This window comes from Musca autumnalis, unplaced genomic scaffold, assembly GCF_047663935.1.
Source record: "Musca autumnalis isolate F117 unplaced genomic scaffold, ASM4766393v1 scaffold_4, whole genome shotgun sequence".
NCBI lineage: Eukaryota > Metazoa > Arthropoda > Insecta > Diptera > Muscidae > Musca > Musca autumnalis.
This window is the reverse complement of record NW_027411977.1, coordinates 236,878,187-236,905,839: the sequence shown is the minus strand read 5'-3', so window position 1 is coordinate 236,905,839 and position 27,653 is coordinate 236,878,187. Positions and strand designations below refer to the sequence as shown.

At 34.4% G+C, this 27,653-nt stretch overlaps 3 protein-coding genes across 3 annotated transcripts; 1 reads left to right on the top strand and 2 right to left on the bottom strand.

The window, feature by feature from the left end:
* Positions 1-2,235: 2,235 nt before the first annotated feature.
* Positions 2,236-3,995, bottom strand: Alp10 (Alkaline phosphatase 10). The gene is made up of 2 exons (XM_073984250.1): positions 2,733-3,995; positions 2,236-2,666 (listed from the first exon to the last, which is right to left on the bottom strand). The coding sequence occupies exons 1-2, from the start codon at positions 3,945-3,947 to the stop codon at positions 2,331-2,333; spliced, it is 1,551 nt and encodes a 516-aa protein (XP_073840351.1). The 5' UTR covers positions 3,948-3,995; the 3' UTR covers positions 2,236-2,330.
* A 5,376-nt stretch (positions 3,996-9,371) lies between these two features.
* Positions 9,372-10,946, top strand: Alp9 (Alkaline phosphatase 9). Its single transcript, XM_073985478.1, has one exon. The coding sequence runs from the start codon at positions 9,372-9,374 to the stop codon at positions 10,944-10,946; it is 1,575 nt and encodes a 524-aa protein (XP_073841579.1).
* Positions 10,947-21,136: 10,190 nt separating this feature from the next.
* LOC141403289 (uncharacterized) lies at positions 21,137-21,703 on the bottom strand. The gene is made up of 2 exons (XM_073985477.1): positions 21,651-21,703; positions 21,137-21,585 (listed from the first exon to the last, which is right to left on the bottom strand). Exons 1-2 carry the CDS (start codon positions 21,682-21,684, stop codon positions 21,137-21,139), a joined length of 483 nt encoding a protein of 160 aa, XP_073841578.1. The 5' UTR covers positions 21,685-21,703.
* Between the last annotated feature and the right edge of the window lie 5,950 nt (positions 21,704-27,653).

Here is a 27,653-nt window from a genome sequence, read left to right as displayed (position 1 = left end):
TTTATAATTGGAAAATACAAAAATAAGAAATTCAGAATTTAAGAAACAAAAGTTACAATTCAAAAAAAATGTAGGTCGCAAATATAACCGGACAAAACTAAAGCACCCCCCCCCATTGGAGGTACAACAAAAGCTATTGAAATCAATATTTCGTTGGGTATCCTCTATTCTGGATGACACAATCACATCTTTTAGGCATAGAGGATACTATATTATTAATTATTGCAGGCGAAAAAATTGATTTTCGGAAAATTTAGCTTAAATCCTCAAAATTCTGAAAATCGGAAGTTACCGTTATATGGGGGCTATACCCAAACGTGGACCCAGGTCCACGATTTTTGGTGGATATGTTTTGTGACCACTAGGAACCCTAAGTACCAAATTACAGCTAATTTAGTAGGAAAATGTGGCTTAAATATCCGAAATACCGAAGATCGGAAGGTACCGCTGTAAGGGGGCTATACCAAAACATTAGCCGATATTGTTCATATTCATCCAAAAATGATGCTACAGCATTCTCTGGTCAAATACAATATCGCTTAGGTTTAAAAATTAGCAAAAGAACGAATTGCAGAAGAACGGTAGACGCCGGTTTATTCAGTCGACGACCAGCAAAAAAAAAAACCTTTCATATCGACTAAAATTGAAGGAGACAGACTGGAATTCGCCAAGACCCATTGAACTGTTTTCCGATGAATCTATGTTTAATTTAAAGTATTCTGATGGTAAAAGGCATGGACCAAATGGGCAACCGTTAAATCCTAAATATTGCAAAGACACTGTAAAACATGGAGGCGGAAGGTTTTTTTGTAGGTCGTCGACTGAATAAGCCGGCGTCTACCGTTGTTCTGGGATTAATAAAACATAAATTATCCGCCATTTTGTAGCGGCGGCCATCTTGAATTTATAATGATAATGAATAAACATAATTGTATTGTCACCAAAATCCAAAGTGTATACAAAATTTCAGATTAATCGGTTGACAGGAAGAGGGTGAAATTTGAATTACTAAATTTGAACCAAGAATAAAACAAACGGGGGTGAGCTAAATAAAACCCTTTAATATAGTCTTTTTCTGAACAAAATCAGGGTAAATGGCCAAAACGACCACGAACACGCGACAAAATCGATTAGTTGTCAATGAGAGCCGTACCTAAAATTTTCAGAGCGACATTTTTGCAAAACATTTCGAAGCTTAAAAATGTCATCTTGTGGTACTTTTGTAGCGGTTCTTAAAATAAAGGACGAAAAGTACATTGAAGGATGCGATTTAGAAGGTCAAAGTGCTCTACGAAAATAATCCTCATTCGATTTTACTGCAGACATGTCATTTCAAAAATAAGCTAAACCAACAGTGAACAAAGATATAACGCTAATTCATAATGCCTTACAGCGTCTCTAGCAAAAACTTCATCACACCATAACGCGGAAGTTCGACTCACGGCGGATCTGTCCTTTGGGATTCTTAGTCCCAAAATTTGTGTTCACAGTGTATTTTATTAAAACAACTTTCATTTATTAGTAAGAAAAAATTGGCAGGGAAGACTATAGTTTTGGATCTCGCCACAGATATAAAACGCCAACCCTCCTAATTCTGTAAACTAAACAACACCAAAAAATTATATATATAATAAAATATTTAAACAACAACTATGGGATTAAGACTGACTATATTGAAAAGCAAAATATTAATAATAATTATAAACACTTTTTAAATGCATGTTAGGAAAATATTTCAATTTGTTTTCCCTTTGTCATCACTTTTTCGAGCCACTAAAGTGTCTCCCATCTCAGGTGTCATCAAAGACAAAGTTAAATACAAAAAAACGTGTTTAGATACAACTTAACCTTTACATATCCTGCAAATTTCAATATTTACTTAGACCGCAAGTTGTTTTATTTTAGCATACAAGCCGATATTGAATATTGTCTGAATAACGCCCTACAGCCGAATAGCACATTATCTTTGTAACACTCTTGACTTGTGACCGTATCAAAACCAAAAGGTAAATATAATTCTAACACCTTTCAAGGCACTCAATAGCAACATCAGCAACAATAACAACAAAAAAGCAAAAAACAAAAGAAAACAATGAGAAATAAAGTACAAAAGCAAAGAACAAATACAACTAGCAAAACACACACAAAGAATCAAAAGGACCTCTTCCCACCCTTCAGCAACACTTTATAGATAACAATCATCCAGTTGTCAGTAGTGAATGACATCCATTGGAGTCCTTAGTAAATAATATTACACATGTATTTGTTTATTTGTTTAGGATCGATAAAATGGATAACTAAAGGTGAGCAGGAGATTAAAGTCGGAACATTTAAAGTTTGTCCTCGGCAAAAGGACCAATATTGGCAATATGAGCCATTAGGGCTGGTATGGTTGTTTGTTCATAATTGCCGCTGAAGTAGTGGGCAAATGGGCCGGAAGCGAAGACACCCACATCCTCGGCACCATGGGTCTCCGAACTCATAGGTGTGGTGGACATAAAACGATATTTGGGATCCTGGGTGTCGACTGTGTTCAAATCCACACGTCCTGTCTTAGAGGAGAAGGCCTTTGAGTAGCCAGGACCATTGGCATACGAGAGGATGGTATAGGGCAAACCATCCTCAGCCAAGGCTGGGGCCAAGTCGAAAATGTTTTGGCGGCGGTACTAAAATGAGAAACCCAAAATTATTCTAAAACTTCTTAATGTTTCTTTTCAATTCCAAAAACTTACCGGATAACCATTCAAGGACATGGTATGTGAGTGATCCGAAGTCACCACAATCAAGGTATCCTCCTCACTTGTCATCTGCCTTGCCAATTCAATGGCCCTGGCAAACTCTTCTGTATCCTCCAAAGACTTATGGGCATACGAGCTGTGATGGGCCATGTCAATGCGTGCCCCCTCCACAAACAGGAAATAGCCCTTGTCATTTTTGCTCAGCAATTCAATGGCCTTTTGGGTCATCAACGACAATGAGGGATCGGAATTTTCCAAACGATCGCGCTTCAAGTCACCATAGTACGGGCAATGGGAGGAACTAAACAACCCTAAGAGGTATTCCGTTTTGCTGATATCCACCATTTCCAAACCCTTCTTGGACCAAACATATTCTGCTGCCTTCTTCTCGGAGCGTTTATTCTCCAACCACTCCTTGATCAGGTCCCGCTTATCACTGCGTAAACCAGGTAGGCCTTCCTCATCGTTGACGGTCTTATCACGGAAATTTTGGCGTCCACCACCCATTACCACTCGCAACTCCTTACCCACCGGCCATTCCACCAGTTGGCGGGCAATATCCACATTCACCTCAGCACTGCAACCATCTTTCACAATGGCCTCATCATATTCCCAACTACGGGCTGCAGTATGGGCATATACTCCAGCTGGAGAGGCGTGGGTCACTCGAGCAGTGGTTACCAAACCTGCCCACTTGCCAGCATCTTGGGCCCATTTGGCCAAACTTTCGGTGTGCGTTGAGGTGTCATTGGCCTTAAAACAATCATATTTGGGTACCTGGGCATTAACCCCTATCGTGCCATAGTTGCCCTTGACACCACTCAAATAAGCCGTGGCCGTGGCAGCAGAATCAGGTGTACGCTTATTCACAGCATAGGTTCTCGACAAACCGGTATAGGGGAACTTTTCAAACGACACCTGCATACTGCTATCACCCATAAAATCTCTAGTGGCTGTCACAGTGTGGACTGACATACCATCACCCAAAAACATGATAATATTTTTGGCCTTGTTTGTGTTCAGCTGATTATAGGTTTGCAGTTTATGAGCCAAAATATCTTGGGCCTTGTCCACCCAAAATTGGGTCTCTGCCTCTTCGGTGGCCTGTGTGTATGTCCGTGGCCTGGGTAAGTTTGGATGATCATGATCCTTCTCGGCACTTGCTACAGCCAACAGCAGGGATATAAGAAGTAACACGCCAGACCTCATATTGACCTCTCCCAATTGTCGCTGGTCTCTACGAAATTCTACGTTGTACTAAACAAGCTTCTTCAATTGCTTTAAATTTTATACCCTTCTCATTGAATGGTCAAATCTTATCTTGACGCTTCATGTTCGTTCGCAGCTGTTCACTGTTTATCTGTGGTCAGTTCAATTTGAAAATGTTAAATTCACTTAACGATTATGTCAAGATGTGACAAAGTAATGGGTGGAATTTGTCCGTGTTAGTGACGTAGGGCGAAAATTTCTTCAAATGGGGATGGTCAGGGAAAATACAAAATAACGGGTAAAGTGTTCACACGAAATATATTATACGGATACGATTTTCATATAGAAAATATTGTTCGAATAAGGTTTTCATACAGAAAATGTTTCCCGGATAAGGTTTTCGAATAGAAAATTTGACCTCAGCAGGTCTTCTTCTGGCCATAGAGGACCTTAGGATGTCTTCCTCTGTCTATAGAAGGCCTTAGGAAGTCTTCTTCTGTCTAAAGAAGAACTGAGGAAATCGTATTCATTCTAATGAAGGGATCTTCGGTCTAAATTAGATCTGAGAAGATCTTCCTCTGTCTACGGAAGATTACAGGAGGTCTTCTTTTGCCTAAAGAAACCCTCAGGAGATCTTATTCGTTGTAAAGAAAAGTTCAGGAGGCCTTTTTCTGTCTAAATTAGATCTCAGGAGGTCTTCTTCTGTCTATGGAAGACTTTAGTTGGTCTTCTTCTGACTATGGATGAAATCAGGAGGTTTTCTTCTATGTACGGTCGACATCTGGAAGTCTTTCTGTGACTATAGAAGTAAATCTTTGGAGGCCTTCTTCTGTCATAAGTAAATCCCTGGAGGTCTTCTTCTGCCCATGGAAAACATTAAGAAATTTTCTTTCTTTAGAAGGTCTAAGGAGGTCCTTTTAAGACGTCAGTAGCTCTTCTTTCTGTAGAAGACCCCCGGAAATCTTCTTCTGTCCATAGACGACCTAAGGAGATCTTCTTCTGTCTGTGGAACACCTCAGAAGTTCTTTTTCCGTCTATAAGAGACATCAAGAAGGGCTCAGGAAGTCTTCTTCTGTCTACATATTATCTCAGGAGGTCTTCTTCTGTCTATGGACGACTTTAGGAGTCTATGGACTATGGATGACCTCAGGAGGTCTTCTTCTATGTACGGACGACCTCAGGAAGTCTTTCTCTGACTATAGAAGACCTCAGGCAGTCTTCTTCTGCTTATAGAAGACCTCAGGAGGTCTTCTTCTGTCATAAGTGAATCCCTGGAGGTCTTCTTCTGCCCATAGAAGACTTTAAGAGGTTTTCTTTCTTTAGATGGTCTAAGGAGGTTATTTTAAGACGTCAGTAGCTCTTTTTTCTGTAGAAGACCTCCGGAAATCTTCTTCTGTCCATAGACGACCTCAGGATATCTTCTTCTGTCTGTGGAACACCTCAGAAGGTCTTTTTCCGTCTATAAGAGACATCAAGAAGGGCTGAGGACGTCTTCTTCTGTCTAAATTTTATCTCAGAAGGTCTTTTTCTGTCTATGAAAGACTTTAGGAGGTCTTCTTCTGACTAAGATGGCATCAGGAGGTCTTCTTCTATGTACGGAAGACCTAAGGAGGTCTTCTTCTGTCATAAGTAAATCCCTGGAGGTCTTTTTCTGCCCATTGAAGACTTTAAGAAGTTTTCTTTCTTTAGAAGGTCTAAGGAGGCCCTTTTAAGACGTACTGTAGAAGCCCTCCGGAAATCTTCTTCTGTCCATAGACGACGTCAGGAGATCTTCTTCTGTCTGTGGAATACCTCCGAAGGTCTTTTTCCGTCTATAAGAGACATCAGGAAGTCATCTTCTTTCTATAGAAGACCTCAGGAAGATTATTCTTTACATAGAAGCGGTCTTCTTTTTGTCCAAGAACCAAAGATCAAAGGAAGTCCTCTTCATGACAAATAAAAAATACAAAATAACGGGTACGGTTTTCGCAGGAAATATATTATTCGGATACGATTTTCGTATAGAAAATGTTATTCGGATAAGATTTTCTTACAGAAAAATTTCCGGATAAGGTTTTCGAATAGAAAATTTGACCTTACCAGGTCTTGTTCTGTCTAAAGAAAACATCGGTAGATCTTATTCAGGAGGTTTTCTTCTGTCTAAATGTTATATCAGGAGGTCTTCTTCTGTCTATAGAAGAGTTTAGGTCTACTTCAGTAGCTCCTCTATAGAAGACCTCCGGAGGTCTTCTTCCGTCTATAGACGACCTCAGGGGATCTTCTTCTGTCAATAGAATACCACAGGAGCTATTTTCTGTCTATAAAAGACATAAAAAGATATTCTGAATATAGAAGATCACATGTCTACGAAGACCTTCGGAGGTCTGCAACTGAAGTGGTCTTCTTTTTGTCTAAGGAAGACGTAAATAGGCCTTCTTTCTGTCCATAAAAGAGCAAAGGAAGTCCTCTTCTCTCTATAAAAGTTCTCTGAAGATCTTCTTCTCTCTATAGAAAACCTTTGGAGGCCTCTTTCTGTGTACAGAAGACCTAAGGAGGTTTTCTTCTGTCTAAAGAATACCTCAGAAAGTCTTTTTCCGGCTATAGAATGCCTCAGGATGTCTCCTAAAACAGAAGAAGACATCCTGAAGGCTCCGGATAAGAGCTACCAATAGAGAAAATGTTATTCCGATAGGGCTTTCGTATAGAAAATGTTATCCGGATAAGGTTTTCGTATAGAAAATGTTATCCGGATAAGGTTTTCGTATAGAAAATGTCATCCGGATAAGGTTTTCGTATAGAAAATGTTATCCGGATAAGGTTTTCGTATAGAAAATGTTATCCGGATAAGGTATTCGTATAGAAAATGTTATACGGATAAGGTTTTCGTATAGAATATGTTATCCGGTTAAAGTTTTTGTATAGAAAATATTATCCGGATAAGGTTTTCGTATAGAAAATGTTATCCGGATTAGGTTTTCGTATAGAAAATGTTATTCGGATAAGGTTTTCGTATCAAAAATGTTAGCCGGATAAGGTTTTCGTATAGAAAATGTTAGCCGGATAAGGTTTTCTTATGGAAAATGTTATCCGGATAAGGTTTTCGCATAGAAAATGTTATACGCATAAGGTTTTGGAAAAGAAAATGTTATCCAGATAAGGTTTTCGTATAGAAAATGTTATCCGGATAAGGTTTTCGTATAGAAAATGTTATCTGCATTAGGTTTGCGTATAGAAAATGTTATCCGGATAAGGTTTTCGTATAGAAAATGTTAGCCGGATAAGGTTTTCTTATGGAAAATGTTATCCGGATAAGGTTTTCGCATAGAAAATGTTATACGCATAAGGTTTTGGAAAAGAAAATGTTATCCAGATAAGGTTTTCGTATAGAAAATGTTATCCGGATAAGGTTTTCGTATAGAAAATGTTATCTGCATTAGGTTTGCGTATAGAAAATGTTATCCGGATAAGGTTTTCGTATAGAAAATGTTATCCGGATAAAGTTTTCGTATAGAAAATGTTATCCCGATAAGGTTTTCGTATAGAAAATGTTATCCGGATAAGGCTTTTGTATAGAAAATGTTCTCAAGATAAGGTTTTCGTATAGAAAATGTTATCTGCATTAGGTTTGCGTATAGAAAATGTTATCCGGATAAGGTTTTCGTATAGAAAATGTTATCCGGATAAAGTTTTCGTATAGAAAATGTTATCCCGATAAGGTTTTCGTATAGAAAATGTTATCCAGATAAGGTTTTCGTATAGAAAATGTTATCCGGATAAGGTTTTCGTATAGAAAATGTTATCCGGATAAGGTTTTCGTATAGAAAATGTTATCTGCATTAGGTTTGCGTATAGAAAATGTTATTCGGATAAGGTTTTCGTATAGAAAATGTTATTCGGATAAAGTTTTCGTATAGAAAATGTTATCCCGGTAAGGTTTTCGTATAGAAAATGTTATCCGGATAAGGCTTTTGTATAGAAAATGTTCTCAAGATAAGGTTTTCGTATAGAAAATATTATCCGCATAAGGTTTTTTTAAAGAAAATGTTATCCGTATAAGGTTTTTGTATAGAAAATGTTCTCAAGATAAGGTTTTCGTATAGAAAATGTTATCCGCATAAGGTTTTTTTAAAGAAATTGTTATCCGGATAAGATTTTCTATACTAAAACCTTATCCGGATAAGGTTTTCGTAGAGAAAATGTTATCCGGATAAGGTTTTCGTATAGAAAATGTTATCCGGATAAGGTGTTCGTATAGAAAATGTTATTCGAATAAGGTTTTCGTATAGAAAATGTTATCCGGATAAGGTTTTCGTATAGAAAATGTTATCCGGAAAAGGTTTTCGTATAGAAAATGTTATCCGGATAAGGTTTTAGTATAGAAAATGTTATCCCGATAAGGTTTTCGTATAGAAAATGTTATCCAGATAAGGTTTTCGTATAGAAAATGTTATCCAGATAAGGTTTTCGTATAGAAAATGTTATCCGGATAAGGTTTTCGTATAGAAAATGTTATCCGGATAAGGTTTTCGTATAGAAAATGTTATCTGCATTAGGTTTGCGTATAGAAAATGTTATTCGGATAAGGTTTTCGTATAGAAAATGTTATTCGGATAAAGTTTTCGTATAGAAAATGTTATCCCGGTAAGGTTTTCGTATAGAAAATGTTATCCGGATAAGGCTTTTGTATAGAAAATGTTCTCAAGATAAGGTTTTCGTATAGAAAATATTATCCGCATAAGGTTTTTTTAAAGAAAATGTTATCCGGATAAGGTTTTTGTATAGAAAATGTTCTCAAGATAAGGTTTTCGTATAGAAAATGTTATCCGCATAAGGTTTTTTTAAAGAAATTGTTATCCGGATACGATTTTCTATACTAAAACCTTATCCGGATAAGGTTTTCGTAGAGAAAATGTTATCCGGATAAGGTTTTCGTATAGAAAATGTTATCCGGATAAGGTGTTCGTATAGAAAATGTTATTCGAATAAGGTTTTCGTATAGAAAATGTTATCCGGATAAGGTTTTCGTATAGAAAATGTTATCCGGATAAGGTTTTCGAATAGAAAATGTTATCCGGATAAGGTTTTCGTATAGAAAATAGAAACGATATCCAGATAAGGTTTTGTTATGAAACTTTTTTATCGATAAGTTTATCCAGATAACGCGTTTCCATAGAAAGTACTTTTTTCATTTAATCCCCTTCCCTTACACGCAATTTCCCACACCCTACGTCACCGTGTCTGGCTGTCGCTTATCTCAAGTGGCTCCTATTAAAAGTGTATGTTTTCCATAATGTCAAGATTATCTTTCAATGAAAACGAAATTTAATTGACTGGCCATCATTGACAAAAATGACAACAATAACAATGCCTACTTAAGGTCGGTGAATGGGCAAATTTCGATTCAGTTCGACGTAAGAATTCTGAGGAGAAGGTTGTTGTGAAAACATGGAGTTTTCCTTAAAAGCTGTGATGTTATTGGGCCTGTTGCTGTTACAAACTCTGCACTGCAGTTCGCATCGGGATGAGGAGGATTTAGATGAGAAGCTTATGCATCCTGAGTTTCGTGATGACAAATTGAATGTGAGAACTGTAGGCAGATTGGGAGAAGATACACACGAATTTTGGTTAAATCTAAGCAAGGACTTGATTAAGCAACGACAGAAACAACAACAAAATACCAATGTTGCCAAAAATGTGATCATGTTTTTGGGAGATGGTATGGGTCTGACAACCTTGGTGGCTGCCCGTAACTATATTGAAGCTGAACACACAAAGTTATCGTTTGAAGAGTTCCCTTATACCGGCCTTTCCAAGACTTATAGTGTGGATAAAATTACTCCTGATTCAGCGACCACTGCCACCGCTTATCTGTGCGGTGTTAAGGCCAATTATGGCACCATTGGTGTAAACGCCCATGTGGATCGCGACAATTGTGAGGCTATGCGTGATACCAACAATCATGTGTTCTCCATTGCCAAATGGGCCATGGATGCGGGTAAAAATGCTGGTTTGGTTACCACAACCCGGATAACTCATGCCTCTCCCGCTGGTGTCTATGCTCATACGGCGGATCGTGATTGGGAAAACAACGCGGATCTTGAAGAATATTGTGGCCCCGACAGTGGTCTGGACGATATTGCTATGCAGCTAATACATGGAGAGGTGGGTTCACGTCTTAAGGTTATGATGGGTGGTGGCAAAAGAAACTTCATGGGCCCGGAAGACTTCAAAAAAGGTTTGCGTACTGATGGCCGCAACTTAATTGAGGAATATTTACAAATGTCCCCCAGAAATGCCTATGTTGAGACGAAAGAAGAATTGGAAAATTTGGATTTAACACAATTCGATCGATTGCTGGGTACCTTTAGCAGCGGCCACATGGACTATCATTTAGATGCCTTGGCAGATCCCGACAATACCCAACCCACTTTGGAAGACATGACCAGGAGGGCCATTGAATTCATGGAGCAAGATAATGAAAATGGTTACTTCCTCTTCATTGAGGGCGGTCGCATTGATACGGGTCACCATGCCAACAAGGCCCGCTTGGCCTTGGATGAAACTAAGGAGTTTTCTCAGGCCATTGCCTTGGCCCGCCAGATGACCAGTGAAGAAGACACCCTAATTGTGGTAACATCCGATCATTCACATACGTTTAGTGTTGCTGGTTACCAAAACCGTGGAACTGATATTTTCAGTACCTGCACATCTGACTCTGATTTTAAGCCTTACGAACCCCTGAGTTATGCCAATGGGGATGGTTATTATCAATACTTCAATGAAGGGGCCACCAAGCGCATTGATCCCACTTTGGTATTGACAGGCGACGCCAATGATGTTTTCCCAGCCACAGCTCCTCTCTCATCAGAGACCCATGGTGGTGAAGATGTGGGTGTTTTTGCTTCCGGACCATGGTCACATCTGTTTACCGGAGTCTACGAACAAAATACCATACCTCATATGATGGCATATGCTGCTTGCATTGGTGATGGTCTAAAGGCCTGCGATACTTTATCATAAACGTGATTTTTCTTTTCAGTTTGAAGTGTTGTACACTGATTTGAGTTGTGATTGTAAACGAATAAAGATAAGATTAGGAATTTTAAACATCACGTGAGTGTTTACTTCAGGGGGTTTCGCGGAGTAGATGAATGGGAAAACAGAAATGAAATTGTTTGAAAAAAGCAAACATTCACTAATTTTAATAAGAAAATAATAATCGGACAATGTTTTCTATACAACAGCCTTAACCGGATAATATTTTGTATACGAAAACCTTATCCGGATAACAGCTTCTATGCGAAAACCTTATCCGGATAACAGCTTCTATGCGAAAACCTTATCTGGATAACAGTTTCTATACGAAAACCTTATCCGGATAACATTTTCTACACGAAAACCTTATCCGGATAACATTTTCTATACGAAAACCTTATCCGGATAACATTTTCTATACGAAAACCTTATCCGGATAACATTTTCTATACGAAAACCTTATCCGGATAACATTTTCTATACGAAAACCTTATCCGGATAACATTTTCTATACGAAAACCTTATCCGGATAACATTTTCTATACGAAAACCTTATCCGGATAACATTTTCTATACGAAAACCTTATCCGGATAACATTTTCTATACGAAAACATTTTCTATACGAAAACCTTATCCGGATAACATTTTCTATACGAAAACCTTATCCGGATAACATTTTCTATACGAAAAGTTTATCCGGATAACATTTTCTATACGAAAACCTTATCCGGATAACATTTTCTATACGAAAACCTTATCCGGATAACATTTTCTATACGAAAACCTTATCCGGATAACATTTTCTATACGAAAACCTTATCCGGATAACATTTTCTATACGAAAACCTTATCCGGATAACATTTTCTATACGAAAACCTTATCCGGATAACATTTTCTATACGAAAACCTTATCCGGATAACATTTTCTATACGAAAACCTTATCCGGATAACATTTTCTATACGAAAACCTTATCCGGATAACATTTTCTATACGAAAACCTTATCCGGATAACATTTTCTATACGAAAACCTTATCCGGATAACATTTTCTATACGAAAACCTTATCCGGATAACATTTTCTATACGAAAACCTTATCCGGATAACATTTTCTATACGAAAACCTTATCCGGATAACATTTTCTATACGAAAACCTTATCCGGATAACATTTTCTATACGAAAACCTTATCCGGATAACATTTTCTATACGAAAACCTTATCCGGATAACATTTTCTATACGAAAACCTTATCCGGATAACATTTTCTATACGAAAACCTTATCCGGATAACATTTTCTATACGAAAACCTTATCCGGATAACATTTTCTATACGAAAACCTTATCCGGATAACATTTTCTATACGAAAACCTTATCCGGATAACATTTTCTATACGAAAACCTTATCCGGATAACATTTTCTATACGAAAACCTTATCCGGATAACATTTTCTATACGAAAACCTTATCCGGATAACATTTTCTATACGAAAACCTTATCCGGATAAAATTTTCTATACGAAACCCTTATCCGGATAACTTTTTCTATACGAAAACCTTACCCGGATAACATTTTCTATACGAAAACCTTTTCTATGCGAAAACGTTGTCCGGATAATATTTTCTATGCGAAAACCTTATCCGGATAATATTTTCTATTCGAAAACCTTATACGGATAACACTTTTTATACGAAAATTTTATCCGGATATTATTTGCTATACAAAAACTTTATCCGGATATTACTTTCTATATGAAAACCTTATACGGATAACATTTTCTATACGAAAACCTTATCCGGATAACATTTTCTATAGGAAAACCTTATCCGGATAACATTTTCTATAAGAAAACCTTATCCGGATAACATTTTCTATAAGAAAACCTTATCCGAATAACATTTTCTATACGAAAACCTTATCCGCATAACATTTTCTATACGAAAACCTTATCCGGATAACATGTTCTATACGAAAACCTTATCCGGATAATATTTTCTATACGAAAACCTTATCCGGATAATATTTTCTATACGAAAACCTTATGGACAGCATTTTCTATACGAAAACCTTATCCGGATAACATTTTCTATACGAAAACCTTTTCCGGATAACATTTTCTATACGAAAACCTTATCCGGATAATATTTTCTATTAGAAAACCTTATTCGGATAATATTTTCTATACGAAAGAATTATTCGGATAACATTTTTATAGGAAAACTTTATTCGGATAATATTCTCTATATGAAAACCTTATTCGGATACTATTTGTTATATGAGGATACAATTTTCTATACGAAAACCTTTTACGGATAACATTTTCCATACGAAACCCTTATCCGGATAAAGTTTTCTACACGGAAACCTTATCCGAATAAAATTTTCTATACGAAAACCTTATCTGGATAACATTTTCTATACGAAAACTTTATCCGGATAACATTTTCTATACGAAAACCTTATCCGGATAACATTTTCTATACGAAAACCTTATCCGGATAACATTTTCTATACGAAAACCTTATCCGGATAACATTTTCTATACGAAAACCTTATCCGGATAACATTTTCTATACGAAAACCTTATCCGGATAACATTTTCTATACGAAAACCTTATCCGGATAACATTTTCTATACGAAAACCTTATCCGGATAACATTTTCTATACGAAAACCTTATCCGGATAACATTTTCTATACGAAAACCTTATCCGGATAACATTTTCTATACGAAAACCTTATCCGGATAACATTTTCTATACGAAAACCTTATCCGGATAACATTTTCTATACGAAAACCTTATCCGGATAACATTTTCTATACGAAAACCTTATCCGAATAACATTTTCTATACGAAAACCTTATCCGGATAACATTTTCTGTACGAAAACCTTATCCGGATAACATTTTCTGTACGAAAACCTTATCCGGATAACATTTTCTATACGAAAAACTTATCCGGATAACATTTTCTATACGAAAACCTTATCCGGATAACATTTTCTATACGAAAACCTTATCCGGATAACATTTTATATGATGAAAACTTTATGCGGATAACATTTTATATACGAAATCCTTATCCAGATGTTACTGTTATCCGGATAACATTTACTAAACGTATGACATTTACTATACGAAAACATTATCCGGATAACATTTTCCATACGAAAATCTTATCCGGATAACATTTTCTATACGAAAACCTTATCCGGATAACATTTTCTATACGAAAACCTTATCCGGATAACATTTGCTATACGAAAACCTTATCCGGATAACATTTTCTGTACGAAAACCTTATCCGGATAACATTTTCTTTACGAAAACCTTATCCGGATAACATTTTCTATACGAAAACCTTATCCGGATAACATTTTCTATACGAAAACCTTATCCGGATAACATTTTCTATACGAAAACCTTATCCGGATAACATTTTCTATACGAAAACCTTATCCGGATAACATTTTCTATAAGAAAACCTTATCCAGATAACATTTTCTATACGAAAACCTTATGCGGATAACATTTTCTATACGAAAACCTTATCCGAATAACATATTCTATACGAAAACCTTATCCGGATAACATTTTCTATACGAAAACCTTATCCGTTTTCTATACGAAATCGTTATCCGGATAACATTTTCTATACGAAAACCTTGTCCGGATAAAATTTACTATCCGAATAATATTTTCTATACGAATACTTTATCCGGGTTATATTTTCTATACGAAAACCTTATCCTGATAATTTTTTCTATACGAAAACCTAATCCGGATAATACTATCTATAGGAGAACTTATCCTTATTCTGCCCTTACCGAACCACCTACCATTTAAAATTAAAAAAAAATCTATAAAAACATCTCTTTTATTTTTTTGTCGCCTTTATTTTATTCAATGTACATTTACCTATTTCTATCTTCCTCGTCCTCCTCTTCTTTCATCCTTATAAATCTTTTGTATTCTTCTACAGTCGCTCGAGAACCTTGTGTTGGTCGTAGTTTCCTTACTAGTTCTAATTCACCATCTTCACTTACAACTCTATAAATGGTATTGGGTTCCAATTCAGCTTCAATTGTTGAATCACCAAATCGCGGAACTGGACATACTATACAAGGACCTGGTGCACCTCTTGGACCTGGCGGGCCTGGAGGTCCTCTATATGAGCCCGGTTCTCCTTTTACACCTCTTTCACCCTTTTGTCCAATGGGCCCAGTGGCACCTTGGGAACCCGGCACGCCAGTTATTCCCCGATCACCTTTGTCTCCTTTAGGACCTGGAAACCCCATAGGTCCTGGTGGGCCATCCGGTCCTGGCTCACAAACACATGATTTCAGAACAGCATGGGCAAAGGAGTTTAAGCCTGAGAGAATATGGGAATTAAATGAATTAAATGAAATCATCATCGTTGCTTCAACAACTTACCCAGAATTAGTAACAAAGAGAGAAAGCTTTTCATTGTTGGGAGAATATTCCGTGTGTTGTGGTTTCCTCAATGTTTAACCTATGACTAGTTTTAGAAAAGTCATCTTCAGTTTATTTTATAAGAAAACTGGTCAAATTTCCATCTTAATCGATTATGATAAGTTTGTTTTATTTAAAAAACCGTTTATCTTTAAATTCTTATCAATCTTGTCTCAATTAATGGTTTTTATGCAGCACATAAATAGTTCTGGACGTAGATGCAGCTTTACTGCACAACACAAGCAGTTCAATGACAGATGTCTTTTGTTAAATTTGATACGTGCGGACGATTGTTGACGAAATGGGAAGTATCATCTTTTGTAATGGAGGCATTGTTTTAATTTTTATTTTCTTAACATTTCCTCATCTTTTTTCTAAGTTCGTTGATGTTCTCTTGTTAAAAATGCATTTAATTGTTTTAACGGTAATTTTTCCACGAGCTGACACGGTGTCTGTAGAAGAGAATATGCTCTCTAGTATTTCCGCCTACGTTACTGAATCATAATATTAACAATGTCGTATATAGCAGGCCACAAGAGGTGTTCTGTTGCCTTTAGCATACCAGAAAAGGTGTTCTGCTGTCTTTAGAAGACCTCAGGAGGTCTTCTGCTTTCTATAGAAAACTTCACAGGGATTTTCTGTTGTCCATAAAGGACGTCAAAAGTTTTTTTCCAAAGACTTCTTGAGGTCCTCTATAGACCGAAGAAGAACACTTAAGGTCTTCTAAGACAACATACGACTTCTCGAGGTCTTCTATAGAAGACAGGAAACTTCTTAAGGTCTCCTAGAAGCACCCTTTCGTTCAGAAAGGGACTATAAAGCATCCTTTCTTTCAGAAAAGGACTATAGAACCAACCCTTCTTTCAGAAAAGGACTATAGAACAAACCCTTCTTTCATCCAGGGACTATAGAAGCACCCTTTCTTTAAGAAAGGGACAATAGAGGCACCCTTTCTTTAAGAAAGGGACAATGGAGGCACCCTTTCTTTAAGAAAGGGACAATAGAGGCACCCTTTCTTTAAGAAAGGGACAATAGAGGCATCCTTTCTTTAAGAAAGGGACAATAGAGGCACCCTTTCTTTAAGAAAGGGACAATAGACGCACCCTTTCTTTAAGAAAGGTACAATGGAGGCACCCTTTCTTTAAGAAAGGGACAATAGAAGCACACTTTCTTTAAGAAAGGGAAAATAGAGGCACCCTTTCTTTAAGAATGGGACAATAGAAGCACCCTTTCTTTAAGAAAGGGACAATAGAGGCACCCTTTCTTTAAGAAAGGGACAATAGGCACCCTTTCTTTAAGAAAGGGACAATAGGAGCACCCTTTCTTTAAGAAAGGGACAATAGAGGCACCCTTTCTTTAAGAAAGGGACAATAGAAGCACCCTTTCTTTAAGAATGGTACAATAGAGGCACCCTTTCTTTAAGAAAGGGACAATAGAAGCACCCTTTCTTTAAGAAAGGGAAAATAGAGGCACCCTTTCTTTAAGAATGGGACAATAGAAGCACCCTTTCTTTAAGAAAGGGACAATAGAGGCACCCTTTCTTTAAGAAAGGGGCTAAAGAAGCACCCTTTCTCTCAGAAAGGGGCTATAGAAGCACCTTTTCTTGCAGGAAGGGTCTATAGAAGCACCCTCTCTTGCAGGAAGAGTCTATAGAAGCACCCTTTCTTGCAGGAAGTGTCTATAGAAGCAGCCTTTCTTGCATGAAGGGTCTATAGAAGCACCCTTTCTTTCCGAAAGGGACTATAGAAGCACCCTTTCTTTCCGAAAGGGACTATAGAAGCACCCTTTCTTTCCGAAAGGGACTATAGAAGCACCCTTTCTTGCAGGAAGGGTCTATAGGAGCACCCTTTCTTTCAGAAATGGACTATAGAAGCACCATTTCCTTCAGAAATGGACTATAGAAGCACCTTTTTCTTTCAGAAAAGGACTACAGAAGCACCCTTTATTTCAGAAAGGGACTACAGAAGCACCCTTTCTTGCAGGAAGGGTTTATAGAAGCACCGTTTCTTGCAGGAGGAGTCTATAGAAGCACCCTTTCTTGCAGGAAGTGTCTATAGAAGCAGCCTTTCTTGCATGAAGGGTCTATAGAAGCACCCTTTCTTGCAGGAAGTGTCTATAGAAGCAGCCTTTCTTGCATGAAGGGTCTATAGAAGCACCCTTTCTTTCAGAAATGAACTATAGAAGCACCATTTCCTTTAGAAAGGGACTATTGAAGCACTCTTTCTTTCAGAAAGGGTCTATAGAAGCAACCTTTCTTTCAGAAAGGGACTATGAAAGCACCCTTTCTTTCAAAAAGGGACTACTACTTCTTTCCGAACGGGACCATAGAAGCACACTTTCTTGCAAGAAGGGTCTATAGAAGCACCCTTTCTTTCAGAAATGGACTATATAAGCACCATTTCCTTCAGAAAGGGACTATAGAAGCACCCTTTCGTTCAGAAAGGGACTATAGAATCGCCCATTCTCTCAGAAAGGGACTATATTCCTTAATAAATCCACCATTTGGAGGGCCTTGAAAAAACATTCGTTAAAAAATCCACTTTTTGGTGGGCCTTGAAAAAATATTCTTTAAAAAATCAACGTTTTGTTGGGCCTTGAAAAAATATTCTCATAAAAATTCTTGTTTTGGTGGGCCTTGAAAAAATATTCTTCAAAAAATATACGATTTGTTGGTTTTTCAAAAAATCCTCGATTTTTTAGTCCTTGAAAAAATATTTGTCACAAAATCCACGATTTGCTGGTCGTCGATTTTTTTAAATCCCCTTTTTGTTCACCTTAAGGTAGACTTTGAAAAATGTTTTTTTTTAAATCCTCATTTTGGAGGGCTTTGAAAAAAATATTATCTACAAAATCCACGTTTAGTGTGCCTTGGAAACATATTATTTAAAAAGCCCACGTTTTACAGGGCTTTGGAGAAATATTATTTAAAAAACCCATGTTTTACATGGCCTTGAAAAAATATTCTTTAAAAATTCCACGTTTTGTGGGGCCTTGAAAAAATATTCTTTAAAAAATCCACGTTTTGTGTGGCCTTGAAAAAAATATTCTTTAAAAAATCCACGTTTTGTGGGGCATTGAAAAAATATTCTTTAAAAAATCCACGTTTTGTGGGGCCTTGAAAAAATATTCTTTAAAAAATCCACGTGTTGTGGGGCCTTGAAAAAATATTCTTAAAAAAATCCACGTTTTGTGGGGCCTTGAAAAAATATTCTTTAAAAAATCCACGTTTTGTGTGGCCTTGAAAAAAATATTCTTTAAAAAATCCACGTTTTGTGGGGCATTGAAAAAATATTCTTTAAAAAATCCACGTTTTGTGGGGCCTTGAAAAAATATTCTTTAAAAAATCCAGTTTTGTGGGGCATTGAAAAAATATTCTTTAAAAAATCCACGTTTTGTGGGGCCTTGAAAAAATATTCTTTAAAAAATCCACGTGTTGTGGGGCCTTGAAAAAATATTCTTAAAAAAATCCACGTTTTGTGGGGCCTTGAAAAAATATTCTTTAAAAAATCCACGTTTTGTGGGGCCTTGAAAAATTATTCTTTAAAAAATTCACGTGTTGTGGGGCCTTGAAAAAATATTCTTTAAAAAATCCACGTTTTGTGGGGCCTTGAAAAAATATTCTTTAAAAAATCCACGTTTTGTGGGGCCTTGAAAAAATATTCTTTAAAAAATCCACGTGTTGTGGGGCCTTGAAAAAATATTCTTTAAAAAATCCACGTGTTGTGGGGCCTTGAAAAAATATTCTTTAAAAAATCCACGTGTTGTGGGGCCTTGAAAAAATATTCTTTAAAAAATCCACGTTTTGTGGGGCCTTGAAAAAATATTCTTTAAAAAATCCACGTTTTGTGGGGTTTTGAAAAAATATTCTTTAAAAAATCCACGTTTTGTGGGGCCTTAAAAAAATATTCTTTAAAAAATCCACGTGTTGTGGGGCCTTAAAAAAATATTCTTTAAAAAATCCACGTGTTGTGGGGCCTTGAAAAAATATTCTTTAAAAAATCCACGTTTTGTGGGGTTTTGAAAAAATATTCTTTAAAAAATCCACGTTTTGTGGGGCCTTAAAAAAATATTCTTTAAAAAATCCACGTTTTGTGGGGCCTTGAAAAAATATTCTTTAAAAAATCCACGTGTTGTGGGGCCTTGAAAAAATATTCTTTAAAAAATCCACGTGTTGTGGGGCCTTGAAAAAATATTCTTTAAAAAATCCACGTTTTGTGAGGCCTTGAAAAAATATTCTTTAAAAAATCCACGTGTTGTGGGGCCTTGAAAAAATATTCTTTAAAAAATCCATGTGTTGTGGGGCCTTAAAAAAATATTCTTTAAAAAATCCACGTGTTGTGGGGCCTTGAAAAAATATTCTTTAAAAAATCCACGTTTTGTGGGGCCTTGAAAAAATATTCTTTAAAAAATCCACGTTTTGTGGGGCCTTAAAAAAATATTCTTTAAAAAATCCACGTGTTGTGGGGCCTTGAAAAAATATTCTTTAAAAAATCCACGTGTTGTGGGGCCTTGAAAAAATATTCTTTAAAAAATCCACGTTGTGTGGGGCCTTGAAAAAATATTTTTTAAAAAATCCACGTTTTGTGGGGCCTTGAAAAAATATTCTTTAAAAAAATCCACGTTTTGTGGGGTTTTGAAAAAATATTCTTTAAAAAATCCACGTTTTGTGGGGTTTTGAAAAAATATTCTTTAAAAAATCCACGTTTTGTGGGGCCTTGAAAAAATATTCTTTTAAAAATCCACGTTTTGTTGGGGCCTTGAAAAAATATTCTTTAAAAAATCGACGTTTTGTGGGGCCTTGAAAAAATATTCTTTAAAAAATCCAATTTTGTGGAGCCTTGAAAAAATATTCTTTAAAAAATCCACGTACTGTGGGGCCTTGAAAAAATATTCTTTAAAAAATCCACGTTTTGTGGGGCTTTGAAAAAATATTCTTTAAAAAATCCACGTTTTGTGGGGCCTTGAAAAAATATTCTTTAAAAAATCCACGTTTTGGTGAACCTTGAAAAAATATTCTTTAAAAAATCCACGTTTTGGTGAGCCTCGAAAAAATATTCTTTAAAAAATCCACGTTTTGGTGAACCTTGAAAAAATATTCCTTAAAAAATCCACGTTTTGTTTGGCCTTGAAAAAATATTCTTTAAAAAATCCACGTTTTGTTTGGCCTTTGAAAAAAATATTCTTTGAAAAATACACGTTTTGTTTGGCCTTTGAAAAAAATATTTTTTAAAAAATCCACGATTTGTTTGGCCTTTGAAAAAAATATTCTTTAAAAACTCTACGTTTTGATGGGCCTTAAAAAATCCACGCTTTGTTGGGCTTTGAAAAAATATTCTTATCCAAGTTTTGTTGGGCCTTGAAATAATATTCTTTAAAAAATCCACGTCTTGTTTGGCCTTTGAAAAAAATATTCTTATCCAAGTTTTGTTGGTTCTTGAAAAAATATTCTTTAAAAAATCCACGTTTTGTTTGGCCTTTGAAAAAAATATTCTTTATAAAATCCACGTTTTGTTGGTTCTTGAAAAAATATTCTTTAAAAAATCTAGGTTTTGTTGGTTTTTGGAAAAATATTCTTTAAAATATCCACGTTTTGGTGAACCTTGATCTTATTTCCTCGCTTATTGCCCTCCCTTAAAAAAACTTAAAATTTGTTAGTTCTGTTTTATTTTTTCGTTTTATTTTCCTATCAAAATGCTTTTATTTCTTATAATCGTCAATTTCCATTTCACTTATTGACCTCTTATGCCTCTCTATCATAGCTTTCTGCTCTTCGCTTGGTTGTACTTTTCGTACTGGCTGCAATTCTCCATTTTCCGTTAGCATATAAAGTGTATCGGCTTCTAGAGCAGCATTAATTTTAGAAATTCTGGCTCGAGGGAATACGCGACATGGTGGACAGACACCAGGTGGCCCTGGTGGGCCAGGTGGACCTGGTGTACCTCTTGGTACTCCAGGTTGGCCTTTTGGACCTTGAAAACCTTTTAAGCCTTGTTCTCCAACCAGTCCTTGGGCACCAGGAAGACCAGGATATCCCGGATTGCCTTTTTCACCTTTCACACCGGGATCGCCTCTAGGTCCTTGTGGGCCATCTGGACCCGGATCACAATAACAAGCTTTCAAAACGGCATGGGCAAATGAACTTAAACCTAAGGGAAGATGAGTAAGAATAGATTAGAAAATGAATAGAATATTTCAAAGACTTCGAACCTACCCAAAATTAAAAGCAAAGAAATTAAGGTTCTCATGTTTAGTGGTTAGTCTCAATATTATGACTGTTCACAAATATTTTTATCAGCTTGTTTTATATAAAGTCATGACGAACTTCAATCGAAATATAATATGGTCAGATTCTTGGAGAATTGTGGTGTTTCTCATTCATAATTCGATATCTGTTTTCATAACTGCTTCTCAATAGGAACTGTTTTTCCTCATTTCTCTCTTTTCAACTTGTCTCCATTAGACGTGGATAATTTATGGCCTGTTCATTGTTTATGGCACGCGATGTTTTATCTAAGCGAATTAATGGTTTTAAGCTATGTTTTATAGCACACGGTTTAAATGATACATTGTCCACAGATAGTTGAATGAAAATCTTTGGCCACATTCATAGATGATTGTTTGATGAAATGGTATCTTCGGTGACGTTGTATTCATAGCGATGATTTTTGAGAATTTTCTTAATTATAATTATAATCTTAATTATAAGGTTAAGTTCATGGAAACTTATATTAAAAAGAATGTAAATTTGGAAAACGGAACACAAAGTTCCACTCATGACAACGGTGGGTGGGTGACAAGTTTCTCGTTTTCTTTCAGCTTTTCATTAAATACCTTTATTTTTTCAAGGCCCAACAAATGGTGGATTTTTTAAAGAATATTTTTTCAAAGCACACCAAAGCGTGGATTTGTTAAAGAATATTTTTTCAAGGCAAAACAAAATGTGGATTTTTTAAAGAATATTTTTTTCAAGGCAAAACAAAACGTGGATATTTTAAAGAATATTTTTTCAAGGCAAAACAAAACGTGGATTTTTTAAAGAATATTTTTTCAAGGCAAAACAAAACGTGGATTTTTTAAAGAATATTTTTTCAAGGCAAAACAAAACGTGGATTTTTTAAAGAATATTTTTTCAAGGCAAAACAAAACGTGGATTTTTTAAAGAATATTTTTTCAAGGCAAAACAAAACGTGGATTTTTTAAAGAATATTTTTTCAAGGCAAAACAAAACGTGGATTTTTTAAAGAATATTTTTTCAAGGCTAAACGTGGATTTTTTGAAGAATATTTTTTCAAGGCAAAACAAAACGTGGATTTTTTAAAGAAAATTTTTCTCAAGGCAAAACAAAACGTGGATTTTTTAAAGAAAATTTTTTTCAAGGCAAAACAAAACGTGGATTTTTTAAAGAATATTTTTTTCAAGGCAAAACAAAACGTGGATTTTTTAAAGAATATTTTTTCAAGGCAAAACAAAACGTGGATTTTTTAAAGAATATTTTTTCAAGGCAAAACAAAACGTGGATTTTTTAAAGAATATTTTTTCAAGGCAAAACAAAACGTGGATTTTTTAAAGGATATTTTTTCAAGGCAAAACAATACGTGGATTTTTTAAAGAATAATTTTTCCAGCCAAACAAAACGTGGATTTTTTAAAGAATATTTTTTTCAAGGCAAAACAAAACGTGGATTTTTTAAAGAATATTTTTTCAAGGCAAAACAAAACGTGGATTTTTTAAAGAATATTTTTTCAAGGCAAAACAAAACGTGGATTTTTTAAAGAATATTTTTTCAAGGCAAAACAAAACGTGGATTTTTTAAAGAATATTTTTTCAAGGCAAAACAAAACGTGGATTTTTTAAAGAATATTTTTTCAAGGCAAAACAAAACGTGGATTTTTTAAAGAATATTTTTTCAAGGCAAAACAAAACGTGGATTTTTTAAAGAATATTTTTTCAAGGCAAAACAAAACGTGGATTTTTTAAAGAATATTTTTTCAAGGCAAAACAAAACGTGGATTTTTTAAAGAATATTTTTTCAAGGCAAAACAAAACGTGGATTTTTTAAAGAATATTTTTTCAAGGCAAAACAAAACGTGGATTTTTTAAAGAATATTTTTTCAAGGCAAAACAAAACGTGGATTTTTTAAAGAATATTTTTTCAAGGCAAAACAAAACGTGGATTTTTTAAAGAATATTTTTTCAAGGCAAAACAAAACGTGGATTTTTTAAAGAATATTTTTTCAAGGCAAAACAAAACGTGGATTTTTTAAAGAATATTTTTTCAAGGCAAAACAAAACGTGGATTTTTTAAAGAATATTTTTTCAAGGCAAAACAAAACGTGGATTTTTTAAAGAATATTTTTTCAAGGCAAAACAAAACGTGGATTTTTTAAAGAATATTTTTTCAAGGCAAAACAAAACGTGGATTTTTTAAAGAATATTTTTTCAAGGCAAAACAAAACGTGGATTTTTTAAAGAATATTTTTTCAAGGCAAAACAAAACGTGGATTTTTTAAAGAATATTTTTTCAAGGCAAAACAAAACGTGGATTTTTTAAAGAATATTTTTTCAAGGCAAAACAAAACGTGGATTTTTTAAAGAATATTTTTTCAAGGCAAAACAAAACGTGGATTTTTTAAAGAATATTTTCTCAAGGCAAAACAAAACGTGGATTTTTTAAAGAATATTTTTTCAAGGCAAAACAAAACGTGGATTTTTTAAAGAATATTTTTTCAAGGCAAAACAAAACGTGGATTTTTTAAAGAATATTTTTTCAAGGCAAAACAAAACGTGGATTTTTTAAAGAATATTTTTTCAAGGCAAAACAAAACGTGGATTTTTTAAAGAATATTTTTTCAAGGCAAAACAAAACGTGGATTTTTTAAAGAATATTTTTTCAAGGCAAAACAAAACGTGGATTTTTTAAAGAATATTTTTTCAAGGCAAAACAAAACGTGGATTTTTTAAAGAATATTTTTTCAAGGCAAAACAAAACGTGGATTTTTTAAAGAATATTTTTTCAAGGCAAAACAAAACGTGGATTTTTTAAAGAATATTTTTTCAAGGCAAAACAAAACGTGGATTTTTTAAAGAATATTTTTTCAAGGCAAAACAAAATGTGGATTTTTTAAAGAATATTTTTTCAAGGCAAAACAAAACGTGGATTTTTTAAAGAATATTTTTTCAAGGCAAAACAAAACGTGGATTTTTTAAAGAATATTTTTTCAAGGCAAAACAAAACGTGGATTTTTTAAAGAATATTTTTTCAAGGCAAAACAAAACGTGGATTTTTTAAAGAATATTTTTTCAAGGCAAAACAAAACGTGGATTTTTTAAAGAATATTTTTTCAAGGCAAAACAAAACGTGGATTTTTTAAAGAATATTTTTTCAAGGCAAAACAAAACGTGGATATTTTTTCAAGGCAAAACAAAACGTGGATTTTTTAAAGAATATTTTTTCAAGGCAAAACAAAACGTGGATATTTTTTCAAGGCAAAACAAAACGTGGATTTTTTAAAGAATATTTTTTCACGGCAAAACAAAACGTGGATATTTTTTCAAGGCAAAACAAAACGTCGATTTTTTAAAGAATATTTTTTCAAGGCAAAACAAAACGTGGATTTTTTAAAGAATATTTTTTCAAGGCAAAACAAAACGTGGACTTTTTAAAGAATATTTTTTCAAGGCAAAACAAAACGTGGATTTTTTAAAGAATATTTTTTCAAGGCAAAACAAAACGTGGATTTTTTAAAGAATATTTTTTCAAGGCAAAACAAAACGTGGATTTTTAATGAATATTTTTTCAAGGCAAAACAAAACGTGGATTTTTTAAAGAATATTTTTTCAAGGCAAAACAAAACGTGGATTTTTTAATGAATATTTTTTCAAGGCAAAACAAAACGTGGATTTTTTAAAGAATATTTTTTCAAGGCAAAACAAAACGTGGATATTTTTTCAAGGCAAAACAAAACGTGGATATTTTTTCAAGGCAAAACAAAACGTGGATTTTTTAATGAATATTTTTTCAAGGCAAAACAAAACGTGGATTTTTTAAAGAATATTTTTTCAAGGCAAAACAAAACGTGGATATTTTTTCAAGGCAAAACAAAACGTGGATATTTTTTCAAGGCAAAACAAAACGTGGATTTTTTAAAGAATATTTTTTCAAGGCAAAACAAAACGTGGATTTTTTAAAGAATATTTTTTCAAGGCAAAACAAAACGTGGATGTTTTAAAGAATATTTTTTCAAGGCAAAACAAAACGTGGATTTTTTAAAGAATATTTTTTCAAGGCAAAACAAAACGTGGATTTTTTAAAGAATATTTTTTCAAGGCAAAACAAAACGTGGATTTTTTAAACAATATTTTTCAAGGCAAAACAAAACGTGGATTTTTTAAACAATGTTTTTCAAGGCAAAACAAAACGTGGATTTTTTAAAGAATATTTTTTCAAGGCAAAACAAAACGTGAATTTTTCAAAGAATATTTTTTCAAGGCAAAACAAAACGTGGATTTTTTAAAGAATATTTTTTCAAGGCAAAACAAAACGTGGATTTTTTAAACAATATTTTTCAAGGCAAAACAAAACGTGGATTTTTTAAACAATATTTTTCAAGGCAAAACAAAACGTGGATTTTTTAAACAATATTTTTCAAGGCAAAACAAAACGTGGATTTTTTAAACAATATTTTTTCAAGGCAAAACAAAACGTGAATTTTTCAAAGAATATTTTTTCAAGGCAAAACAAAACGTGGATTTTTAAAGAATATTTTTTCAAGGCAAAACAAAACGTGGATTTTTCAAAGAATATTTTTTTCAAGGCATAACAAAACGTGGATTTTTCAAAGAATATTTTTTCAAGGCAAAACAAAACGTGGATTTTTCAAAGAATATTTTTTCAAGGCAAAACAAAACGTGGATTTTTCAAAGAATATTTTTTCAAGGCAAAACAAAACGTGGATTTTTCAAAGAATATTTTTTCAAGGCAAAACAAAACGTGGATTTTTCAAAGAATATTTTTTCAAGGCAAAACAAAACGTGGATTTTTAAAGAATATTTTTTCAAGGCAAAACAAAACGTGGATTTTTCAAAGAATATTTTTTCAAGGTAAAACAAAACGTGGATTTTTAAAGAATATTTTTTCAAGGCAAAACAAAACGTGGATTTTTTAAAGAATATTTTTTCAAGGCAAAACAAAACGTGGATTTTTTAAAGAATATTTTTTCAAGGCAAAACAAAACGAAACGTGGATTTTTAAAGAAGATTTTTGCAAAGCCAAACAAAACGTGGATTTTTAAAGAAGATTTTTGCAAAGCCAAACAAAACGTGGATTTTTAAAGAAGATTTTTGCAAAGCCAAACAAAACGTGGATTTTTAAAGAAGATTTTTGCAAAGCCAAACAAAACGTGGATTTTTAAAGAAGATTTTTGCAAGGCTAAACAAGTCATGGATTTTTTAAACAATATTTTTTTACTGGGCAATAATGTTTGCCCATATCCAGTAGCATTATTAAATCAAAATCTTCCTGTTGTAAAAATATTTTCAGGTTCAAGATCATCATAAACTTTAAGTTAACTGGAAGTCATAAATTAAAGGAGACCACAAGGCCTAATTGAAGAAAATTCTTTTCTAAGATTAACAATTTCTTTGCTTAATAAAAATCTACAAAGAAGAAGAACAAGACTGAGGGACAAGAATTTACGATGTTTGGGATTAGGCCATAAGATGTGTGTTTGTGTGGGGGTATTTCATCCGTTGTAGTAGAATAAGCGTCCAAATTTAATGTCTCAGTTACAAATTATGTTAATGAAGTAACAAACAAAAGCCGACATAAAGTAATGACTGGGTGAGAGGTGGGGAGAAAGAAAGAATTTGAGGGAAACTGTTTTTTGTGTTTGAAAGAAAAACATTTTTAGAATAGCTTCTTAAAGATTCTAAAATGTGGAGATAGTAATTTTAAATTTCCCTAACGGTTTATAAATTGTTTACCATGTAAAATAGGCAGAGGAAATGATAAGCTGACTTAATGTGACATTGTTGGACCAGCATGAAAAAGCATATCAATAGATCTTCAATAAGAACAAAAGAGAAGAGGCGAAAGATGACAAAAAACTTGTTTTCCTTTCAAATTTATTTTCTTTTACATAAATACTAAACATTTGATGCACAGCGCTTCAGTATAGCCATGCCCTTTGAACGATAAACAAAATGAAACGGATTT